This window comes from Dipodomys ordii, unplaced genomic scaffold (assembly GCF_000151885.1).
Source record: "Dipodomys ordii isolate 6190 unplaced genomic scaffold, Dord_2.0 Scaffold109, whole genome shotgun sequence".
Taxonomy (NCBI): Eukaryota; Metazoa; Chordata; class Mammalia; order Rodentia; family Heteromyidae; genus Dipodomys; species Dipodomys ordii.
This window is the reverse complement of record NW_012267325.1, coordinates 1629184-1640593: the sequence shown is the minus strand read 5'-3', so window position 1 is coordinate 1640593 and position 11410 is coordinate 1629184. Positions and strand designations below refer to the sequence as shown.

Here is an 11410-nt window from a genome sequence, read left to right as displayed (position 1 = left end):
GTGTCTCAGAAGTTATTCTCACACAGCTGTTTATTCAGATAGCGTGGGGTGCGTTCATTTACATAATAATTTTTTTCTAAAGCAGCAAGGTTGAGTCAGAGAGCCCAGTGCTCCTTTCAATTGTTGTATTTAAACCAATAAGGTTAGGACAAGAGAATAGCTGTGGTTTGCGTTGCAAAAACAAACCAAAAAAAAAAAAAAAAGAAAAGCCCCGAGGCTTCATGGGCAGACCTACAAGGCTGCGCAAACAACTGGAGGGGTGAGATTGTGCTGGCTCTTTGTCTGGGCTTCTCAGATGCTATCTGTGGCTGCTGGTCGGTGGGCAACGGGCGCTGCGCGCAAAGTTGTTCCCAAACAGAACGGTGGGAGCTGATGGCTCCGAGTTTGGGGCGAGGTAGAAACTCTGCAGTGCCACTTCCGACTGTCAGCCTTCCTGTTGCCGTGCACTGTGGCGGGGTCCTCGCTGGGGAAAACCTTTGCGTTCAGTCACTCGGCAGCCCGAGCCTGCAGCTGCGCCCGGGCGCCGACCCCACGAGCCCGGCTCTGCCCCGCACCCGCGCTCCGCGCCCCCGGGCGCCGCGGCTCCGCTGAGAGCAACGCCTCGAGTCCCCCGCGCGCTTCCCTACCCAAGAACAAAACTATGTCAGGAATGGAGCTTTGCTAACCCAGAGAACTCCAAGGAGAACTTTAAACTGGTGGATTGCCGCCGATGTAAGCACCGTAAGTACAAGCTGACTGTTTTGAAAAATGGTCGTGACTGACAACAGCTGTCCGGTGGCAAAGCCCAAGATAACAGGAGCGCTTTAAAAAAAAGTATTATTGTTTTGATTTGTTGTAAAAGACAAACATTCTGGCACGGGGTGGGGAAGGATGACACTTGGTGCCTGGGACTTTCTTAGTCACTGGGATCCAGCATGAAAGTATAATTCTTAACTTCCATATGATCTGAGCGATTAAGATCAGGAAGAGATCATGACAAATTAATTGTTAACCATTACTTTGTTATGTTCCATATAAATAAGTGTAATTTAGGACCATGTTCTCGGAGAGTATTTCATCTCTATTTTCTGAACTGCGGTAGAAACTTTAAGTATTATTTCGATAGAGTTAAGCTTATAAAGATGCATACGCCCATTATTACATGAATGTAAGTTTTCCTACCCACTTCAGATTGATATGAGAAAATCAGTAAAGGTTTCATATTGGAAAGGACACCAGATAACAATAAACACAACCGACTTTTAAGGAAAAAAAATCCTCTGGCTTCAATAAATAAATCCCAAATATTATATTATACTAGGCCCCATCCAAAAGGTGTTAGACGATATATTTGTAATAAAATGTATTTGTCACATTAATACTTTCAATGACTTGGACAGTCCTGCAGCCTAAACTCCAGATTCCTAAACTTTTGAGTTATCATTTTAAATGTTTGCCATTCAAAAGCACTGTGTGAATTGTTAATGACTCATGGCTTATGTTTCTTGGGGAGGAGTTTTTGAACACATTTACACATAGCATTTACAATAATTCAATTCAGGAATGTCACTGGATTTAGACTAGCTTTTTTAAAAAAATGTTTGAAACATTAAAAAAGTTTAGTTAAGCACACAGCATAGTTTTATAGGATTTGGGTTGTTTTTATAATGTGTCTTTCAGAGTAGGCTTTATGCTTGTGGGAGGGTTTTTTTGTTTTGTTTTGTTTTGTTGTTTTTTTTACCTCAGTGTTTGGGGGTTGAGGGCATGCATACATGAATAGTCATGCATTTGTATGATCAAACATTTGATATTTGACTTTCTCGATGCTTGAGTTCTCAAAGGCCCAAAGTGTTTAGGAAGTGAGTAAGCAGCCATGGCTTTTCAATTGTTGAAAATTCTTTGCGGTGACAGACACAGGAGCCTAATTGAGCCACCGTTCAGTTTTAGAAGTTGACTGCTACATGAGTTTCAGACATGATAAATGTTTTTCTCAAAATAAAATTTCCATTGAAGTACAAAAAATTGTTTTCTAAGAATACACTGAGAAGAAGAAAAACCACTAGTAGCAAGAGAATAAAATTATCTTAATCAGATATCAAAAGTCCTCCACATTTTAAATAAATGCTAATGTTTAAAACAATTCTTGTCTTTAAAACATTAGGCAAAAATGCTGCAACATTATATACTTGTTTAGCTTTGGTTTTATAAAGGCTGTTTTCTCATTTTTCTTAAAGAAGATGCTGCACGAAAGTGCCATAGGATATTACATTGAGATAATCAGCAATGGTATTTAAGCCATTTACTTTGTGGAGTCTTTGATAAAGAAGGAAGGATAGTCCTGACATTTTAAACCCATCTACTCTTCCCTAGAACTTCATTTTAATTTTGTGGTTAGATTTTTCTTCTAAAAATTTGTTTTTATCCTAACACTTGATATCAGAGTTGGGAATTGATTTTGGAGAACTTTTTGCAAGACTATTTTCTGCTTAAAAAGTAAATTTACAATTAAGGCACTTTTTTTCTCTTTAAAATACATTCTGATTAGAAAATTACCATTGTCTTTCAAATTTGGGTGTATTCAGGTTGATCTATGCTTGGACCAACTAGTTTGTCTGCCAATTCTATTTAGATAAGTTCTGTACTTTCACTTTGAAAATTTCTTTTCAGTTTGGTAAAAAAAAAGTTTTAAATTATAGTCATTTTATAAGAATTGCTTTTAGCAAGCAAAAAAAAAAGCCCATGGAAACCCCATAATTTAGATAAGTACCTACATTTTATTTGCTCTGTGCTGCTGAGATTTAGAATCCCTTTCCATTTACAGTTTACTTTTCACAGAACATTATTAACTTTTTGGCTTCATACATGATCTTCTGTCAGATGCTTTTGATTTGTAATTTAGCAAAGTATAATAAACAGTGCAAAAAGTCATGAATTTCACTCTGCGTCCCGAGCTCTGTGGTAGGGAAAATGTGATAAAATGTGTACCTTAAGTCTTGTTTGATGATCTCTCAAAGCAAGTTTACCTTCTGGAAATAATTTCTGGGGTTGAAGAGCATGGTATTAACAGATTTAATGTGGCTATTCAATGGATTGGCCAAGTACTATGTGAGGTTTAACAAAATGAGAGAGACAAATTGAACATCAACAAAAGTTACATCTGTGAAGAATTATAAATTTAATTAGAAAAAAAGGCAAACTTAAAAGACCTCATTAACTAATCAGAAGTCAAAGTTACTAGTTTAAGATTCTTGAATTTAAATTTGAAGGAGTTCTGCTATCTTGGTTTTTTGTGTGTGTGTGTGTTTTTTTCCTTCTTTGTAGGTTCACAACTCTGACAATATGCATGCTACTATGTGTGCTCTCTACAAAGAGTTTTAAAAGCATTAAAATGAAATGACTTCATTGTAATGTAAGATGACCATTCCATAATGTAATAGGAAATAATTTTTGCATTCTTAGAAGTACTTGAATTAAAAATACCAGGTTAGGAGAAGACAAGAAACATATCCTCTCCTGAACATAAACTAGAAAATGGGAGCTTACAGAATGCCCCGTGGCACTTTTCTGGAAACCATGAAATATTTCTCTTCTTTTACAAAAAAAAAAATCTTTGGTTATTTTTAAACATATTATGGCTTTAGACCATTAAAATCCAGAAACTTCCATTGTCAAACATGAGAGCAAAACAACACCAATCAGGACTAGGTATTCTTTTTAGATAAGTCATTAGAAGAGTATGTTTCCTTACTGCACTGTAATCTTGTAGTACACATAAAAAACTAAAAGCATGTGAAGTGTAGCATTTTGTAAACTGTAACTAATTTTGCTCACATCTGTGTCTAATTGTTGTCTGCATTCGCATTCTTGAGAGTAGATTTATTTTTCCTGGACCACGATGTGGGTTCAGCTGACCAGCCTAAGTGAGGATTAGTTGTTTTAAAGTTATTTTGATTAAAGAGTCATTTTTAAATACAGTAACACACAACACATGGTTTAAATAATCCTTGAGACACAAAAGAACATATCTGAAGTATACTTAATGAAATGAAGATCGTGGATATGGACTCTCAAAAATTGGAGTGTTTGAAAGGACAGTGGGGACTAGGTTGACGCTTTAAAAAAAAACATGTTGTGCAGATGCTTCCTTCTCAATAAGAAAATTTGTTAGAATAATTCATGTTTTCATGTTCATTTTTAAATTAACAACAGTTTGACTATTAAATTTAGATATGATAAGTTAAGCCTCAAATGTAACTAGAGCCAAACTCCCAAAGTACACAATGAAACTAAAAGTATATTCTCAGGATTCTGCTTTCTAGCCAATGTTAGAATGAAAATGTATTTTAACATTTAACAGGAAGTATGCTTTACATACTCTCTCACATAATTAAGCCAAGAGAGTTCTTAAAACTAAGTTAGTTCTCACCTATAATTTATTCCATGTGTATAAAAATAGGGGGGAAAAAGCAGAAGAAAAAGAAATTTCCCCTTGAGGTAGATTGCTGCTGTTTCTAAAGGAAACCATTTAATCTTGTGTGAGAGCATTAATTTTAGCAGAAATTATAGAAACCTGTTATCACAGATAAATATTTGCAGGTATTAACATTTAATTTCTACTTAATACTCAAGCATCATATAAAAATATTATAGAAACACTTACCCAGAGATTTTTATATAACTTTATTGTGAGACACGTAGATGTTAATGATGCTTTATTTGAGCTAGAAAGGTAGGCTTTCTTAGTTTCATAAATCATAATTAAAAAATAACAGGACTCAACAGAAGATATTTGGCTGAATGTCATTTGAGAGGCCTCAGTTCCCATCTTTGTTCTGTAGCCCTAATTGATGTCAGTTCAGGTTGAATGAAAATGCACATCAAAGATTTGGAATTCTGAGCCATTTTCAACATTCTGCACAGTGCTTTCCTCTGCCTGCTAGGCGTTACTCTGAGCTTGGGAGCCAGCAGCAGCCCGCTTCACCTGGCCTTCTTCACCTGTGGGTGTCTAGCACTATCCTGGGGATGGAGGTCCAGGACTATGGGCTCTAAGAATCTGCCTATTAGTAAAGCTGTTTGGTGTACTCCCCCAGTACAGATTGATCTAGAAACAAAAGACCTGAACAGGCTGGTTGACTGGCTAGTTGAACTGATTGTTCAACCATTCGCTCTCCCCACCCCTCTCTCCTCGAAAAGATGAGAAATTCAACGGGCAAACAAATAAATGTAGCTGCTTTTTCAATGTTGCCGGCCAGAGCTGCAGAAGCTCTCGTTGAATTTTAACTTGGCACCCATACACAGGCACACTGGGCTATGATGTAACTTTAGTGCTGAAAACTCCTTAGCCATTTATCCTGAGTCCAGCCCTGCCTGAAAGCTGCCCAGGAGCAGTTCCAGTGGATGTGAAAATGACAAAGAGTGAACGTGGGAGAAAATCAACAGGATAAGGATAGGAAACTGTCAGGAGTCAAAGGGGTGGGCGGGAGCTCTATTTCAGCTGGTGATAACAGAAGAGGAAAGATCCTCCAAGGATGCCCGGAGATTATTACTTGAACTACTGCTAAACACATTCATTTTGGTAATAGCTATTTTTCTTCTTCTTCTTCTTCCAAGCACCTTTTCCAAACTGCCTGGGCAAGGCTGCTTTGCATGTTGATTGGGGGAGGGGTAATCCCGTTTGCAGCTGTCATAGGCTAGTGATGAATCACTATCCCGTCATTTGGCTGCCTCCCCTCCCCCCCCTGCCCCCCAACGCAACGCACACACTAGGGGAGGAGGAGGATAGACCTGCAGGAGGAAACAACAGTTGAGACCTCAACTTAAAGACAATATGCCTTTCACTGCTGCAGTATCCTCCTTTTTCTCTTTTGGTTAAAAGCGGTCATTGTTGGTCTCAGCCATGTGCTCTGTATAATTAAGAGCTGACCCTGAAGTACTGTAACAACAGCTTCTAATTTTTTTTTTTTTTTTTTTTTTTTACTCCTGACCACAGGTGCAAACATCTCAAACCAGTTCAGATGTGTCTGTTTCCTCACGTTGCAGGTAAGGATATTGTTGGTATTTAACATATTTGTAGATTACCTTTCTGTGACCCAGATCTATTTTGGGCTAGTATTTCTTAATTATTTCTATTAATAGCAACAGCCTTGGTTAGAAATTTCTTAACAATTTGTATGTGTATGTGTGTGCACTTGTAAAAAAAACTTACATAGAAAAGGAAAAGAAACCTTGGTTGCAAAATAATTATAGACTATATTTTTCTGTGTTAGAGACACTGTAAATGTGAAATAAGAATTAGAGGAAAATTGGGTTGAAATAATTTTTGCTTTGAATTTACATTGGAGAAGTAAAGACTCACTTCAGAAGGTAAGCTGCTTTAAAAACTGATGTCCACAGTGAATTTAAGCGCAGTGTGCTAAATTAAAATAGCTACCTTAGATGAAGAACAAATAAGCTCATGCATCTAACATGAAGCCATCCTTACCTATTATTACTCTTTTTTAAAGGAAAATAAAATATTTAAAATAAAGTGATGGGCCTTAAACCATATTTTTAAAAAGTTAGCTGTCAGAAAGCAGAACCCACACTTAGGTGTATTTTAATGACTTCAAATAAGTCTTCATTAATAAGACTATTAAATATAAATGTTGTGAAATTGTCCTTATGAGCAGTGAGTGGCTTTTGTACCTTTACAATGTAACTACTGAGTCTTAAAAGAACTTTCAGGAGGAATTGAGTTGTTTTTAGATGGTAAAAGTGCAGATGATAGCAATGAAGTAGAATTGTCCTGGTTTCCCTAAGTGACAGCTGAAGTATTCCTAGTGCTAATGCTCCCAGGGACTCACTGTATGTTGGCCTTATCCCTTTTCAATTGGGCACGCTGTATGTAATCCACAAAGCAAACAAGTGAGCCGACATCATAATGTTTTAATGCTGCATTTGTTTCAAGGGAAACAGAGGAACAATTAAGTAGTTTGCCAGAGTAAACACATGCATCAGGACTATCTCATTCCCTGTCACTAGACTATAGGTTTCAAGTGTTTTATTTGGTTTGGAGACCCATTAAATTACAATTGGGTGGTAAATTATAAGGGAGTACCTAGTGTTAATTTATTAGATGAAGCAGATTCCACAGAAGAGCGATCGATTTCTATTGGACTTGATACTTATTTGCCTTTTCATTTAGAAAAATAAGACCTTTGGGGATTTTTTTTAATATAGAAAGAAAAAAATGACTATATTTTTTTCTTTGAAGAGTGAAATAGATGTTATTGTCTAATGTTAGGCCTTGTGACTTGATCTACTACGTAAGAGGAAATAAAGGAGAATTTCAGAACTCCATTAAATGTTTGTCTGGATAGGAAGGGCAAGTGCCTCTTTTAATGGTACATGTAATGAAAAAATGACTGTAGTAAAAATGCAAGAGGAACTGCTCTGAGTCTGAGAACATAGATACAATGGGACTTTTGTGTGAGTGTGTTTCAAAGGAGGTGTCAAGTCGTTAGCGCATTAAATGGTGGTGTTATGAATTTGGTCCCTCTGTCAAACGGAAGGCTTCTTGTCTTTAGGTCTATGGAAATGCAGGATCTAACCAGCTCGCATAGCCGTCTGAGTGGTAGTAGTGAATCCCCCAGTGGGCCCAAACTCGATAATTCTCATATAAATAGTAATTCCATGACTCCCAATGGCACCGAAGGTGAGTGTCTGCTTCTTATGGTTTGCTTTGTACCTTATTTCCTCATCAATATATGGCTTGTTACTGAGGGGTTGTGATTTACGTTGTCAACTCCATTAAACTACTGCTCTACTTCTCCTCTAAGTAATTTGACTTAATATTCATCACTATTTAGGAGCTCCACATTGCTAGGCTATTTTAACATGACTGAGAGCAATGTTACTTGAGAGTCTGTAGTCTATTTTAATATACACGGGGTTAATGTTTACGTAGATGTATATATGTGTAGGTGTGTGTATATATAATACATTCATGTGTGCATAACATTATTAACTGTTGACCACAGGACGCTGTCAGCATTGTTTTACTGTAGGATCAATGAAAATTTGGAATTACTTTATTTTACTTTTCATTTTGTTACTAAATATAGCCAAATTTGTTTAAATGTGAGTATTGAACTGGGCTATTTCTAAAGATTGATGAAATAGTTTGTATATCCAGTATTCTTGTATATATTCAAGTATAAATAAGTTTTAAAAAGTTATACAAAATATGCAGATATGGCAGATATACATAAACTAATGTTCTTAAATATGATGTAGTATATACCTTAAACAATACTGTTGCACTTGTTTCTGCATAATTACTATGTGGGGATATTTGTGTGAATCTTAGGTAAATAGAAACACTTGTTTTAATCCATGTGTATGTAATTCTAAATATATCAGGGTCTATGTATGTATTGCTACCTGAGAGGTACTCTAAGCATTTTTATAGCTTGGGAATGTGGAAGGACATATGACATTCAGCATTGTATTTCTAATTTTGTCTATGGAAAAGTATCGTTTTCACAGATTTTAAAAATATATTTATGTATTTTTAAACTTCAGACTCTTGACTCAGAAAATAAGTATCAGGAATTATTCATGTTAGAATTCCATCCTTGGACAAACCTTTGACTATAGGTTCCCAATCGCCATGATTATCTTTTATCACCCAGATTTTACAAATAAGCCAAGTAAAGGCTATAATTATTGTCTTTTTTAGGGTAATATTTGAATATGTATCAGTGAAACCTTTTGGAATCTGTAATGCTATGAAATTTATGATAGACAAAATTTAAATCTGTCTTCTCCCCTTTGGTAGTTAATTAGAGATAAGAGTCTCACAAGACTTTCCTACCTAAGCTGTCTTTGAACCACAATTCTCAGATCTCAGACTCCTGAATAGCTGGGACTACAGGCATGAGCCACTGCACCCAGCTTTAAATCATATATATATATATATATATATATACATATATATGTATATATATGTATATATATATGTATATGGTGTCTTGATTTTTATGCAGTGTTTTTTGTTATACCAGTGTTCTTTATTTTTCTTTAGGGCTAAAAATATTCATTTTCAGTGTTTATGAAAAATAGCTGTTGTCAAAAGTAGAAGCTCTGCTGACCTAGCAAAACAATCTCTGAATAAAGCTCCTTTTCACCTGAAACTTCTCATTTCAATAGTCAATCAAACAGAAATTGAAAACATGTATAGGGAAGCAATTGAAGTGTAGAAGTAGACGGTGTAGAGCAAGTAAAATAAAAGCCAGCAGAGCTGTTTCTTCTCCCTTTGGACTTGGGCTTCAGGTGAAAGCATGCTTGCTGTGAGTACTGGCTGGGTCTGGAGACACAGCCCACCCCAGGCTCTGCTCAGGTGAGCCCACTCCAGCCAGCATGCTGGGCAGCCAGCCACCCTGGGACCTCAAACCATTAGCAGTCATTTCTGTCATCATAGTGTGAAGATCAGACAGTCACTTATCACTTGAACATAAGGACAAACTAGGCATGTCCAATTACTTTGCTTAATAAAAGACACCGGAATAAATTGAGTAGCATATTTATGTAATACTCATAATTCTTATATGAAAAATGAAATAGGAATAAGAAGTTTCTATCTCAACATTTTTACCAGCAAGTCATCTCCTAAAAATAAGATCCACTATAAACTGACATGGTGAATTGAAACCCTTTTGTGTTGTTGTTGTTGTTGATGATGATGATGGTAAAATAACAATATTGAAAAAAATCTACCTAGTACTAAAGCAGAGTATGAGTTGGAGGAATTCCTCCTTAGATGGCTTTGTGTATCTGGCATTGTTTGTTTTTTAAGCACGTCTAGAGAGATATTTCTGAATATTTACATTTTTGACCTGGATATGATATTCATATTCTGGAATACTTAATTTTAAGGTAAGAGTTTTTCATGATTAAAATCAGCTTGGAATAATAAAATATTTTAGATAATTGTTTGAAGCATTCATTTGTGAAATAATTCAAAATCTCTTATACAAAGTTTAATAGTTAGAAATAAGTTTTTGTTAAGCCCTGCCTTCAGAGAAATAATGGTTCATTTCATCCTATTTTAAAGGTTTCTTCACTGGTGTACTCTGCAGGATTTTGGTAGGTTGGAAAGTGAAGTTAGAGACAGAAAATTATACTTGGACGTGATAAATTAAACAGGACTCTAAACATTCACATAGTGAGACCATACAATGATATTCTTAGGAGAGGATCACAAGGGCTCAAAGCTATGTGCATATGATCATATAAAATGTTGTTTACCAAAATGGAAGTAAGAGGTTTTTGCTTATTTTACTTTTTGGGTTTTTTTTCTTCCCCCTTTGTCACTTTTTTTGATTTTTGTCTTGTATGTAAGTTTATCTAATTTGGGGAATTAATGTGGGACACAGAAATGATGGGTTAAAGAGTTGAATTAATGCAGCAGTGATACTCACTATATACTATGTTGAAAATGAACTATACCATTTGTGGGGAAAGAGGGTCAGAAGAGAAAAAAAAACTGGAAGGAAAGAAATGAAGAGGTAACAATTTTCAAAAAGTCATTACATGACTTATGTAACTGTAACCTCTCTGAACATCACTTTTATAGTAAAAATAAATTAATTGAATTAATTTAAAAAAGAATACCAGTATATATTATCCCAGGCATTAAATGAACTTTTGTTAATTGATTGGAACACCCAGCTTTATTTTACAATCTGAAAATATAAATTACAATCTCTATTCATGGTCCCCTTCTCATACTTAGTTAGATCTAAACAACAGCATGAGGTCCACATGATTAGTAAGTCTGTGAATCCATTTCTTTTGCTACTTTCATGTTCCATCAAGTACATTTTCCATTCCTCTCAGCCACCGCTAGAGGAGTTAGGTTTTAAATTATTGGGTTCATTAACATCTGGCAAGTGTCACTAGAATAAAATCATTATAGATTTTCCTATTTCTTCTTTGAGATCTTAGTTTGAAACTAACAGTATTTACAAATGAAAATTATTTTTTACAAAAGAATAAAACAAAAATGCATTGAAGTTTAAACTTTTCAAAATATTTTTCACCTGCTTTAATTCTTACAACTATTTCCATCTACACACACACACACACACACAGAGACACACACACACAGTTTATACTTAAGCAATTTCTCTGTAGCCCAAGTGAAAATAGTCTCAGCTCAACTGAAATTATTTAGGTCAACAAAACTTCCATTTAGTTTACACAGTTGTTGGCTTTGCCTGAATTTATATAGGTTGTCTCCTCAAACTCAGAGCCATGTTTTATTTCCTGCCACTACTTGTCCCTATAATGAGGCTAAGAAAACAAGAAAATCTTCTGTATCAAAAACCCTAACTTTATCTAAAGAACAAACAAGAAAGGAATGAAATGGCAAGGCACAGAATATTAAATT

The 11410-nt window shown here is 35.6% G+C and overlaps 1 protein-coding gene across 5 annotated transcripts in view; it reads left to right on the top strand.

Moving 5' to 3' along the window:
• The first annotated feature begins 301 nt into the window (after positions 1-301).
• The window catches only part of Eya1 (EYA transcriptional coactivator and phosphatase 1), a 140954-nt gene continuing 129845 nt past the window's right edge, over positions 302-11410 (top strand). For 2 of the 5 annotated variants that reach the window (XM_013028424.1, XM_013028423.1), the window contains exons 1-3: positions 302-720; positions 5969-6018; positions 7545-7672. In XM_013028424.1, the coding sequence (XP_012883878.1) occupies positions 7549-7672 (124 nt within the window). In that variant the 5' untranslated portion in view covers positions 302-720; positions 5969-6018; positions 7545-7548. Of the gene's footprint in view, positions 721-5861; positions 6019-7544; positions 7673-11410 lie in introns of those variants that run through there. The other 3 variants (XM_013028426.1, XM_013028425.1, XM_013028422.1) reach the window with 2 other exon arrangements.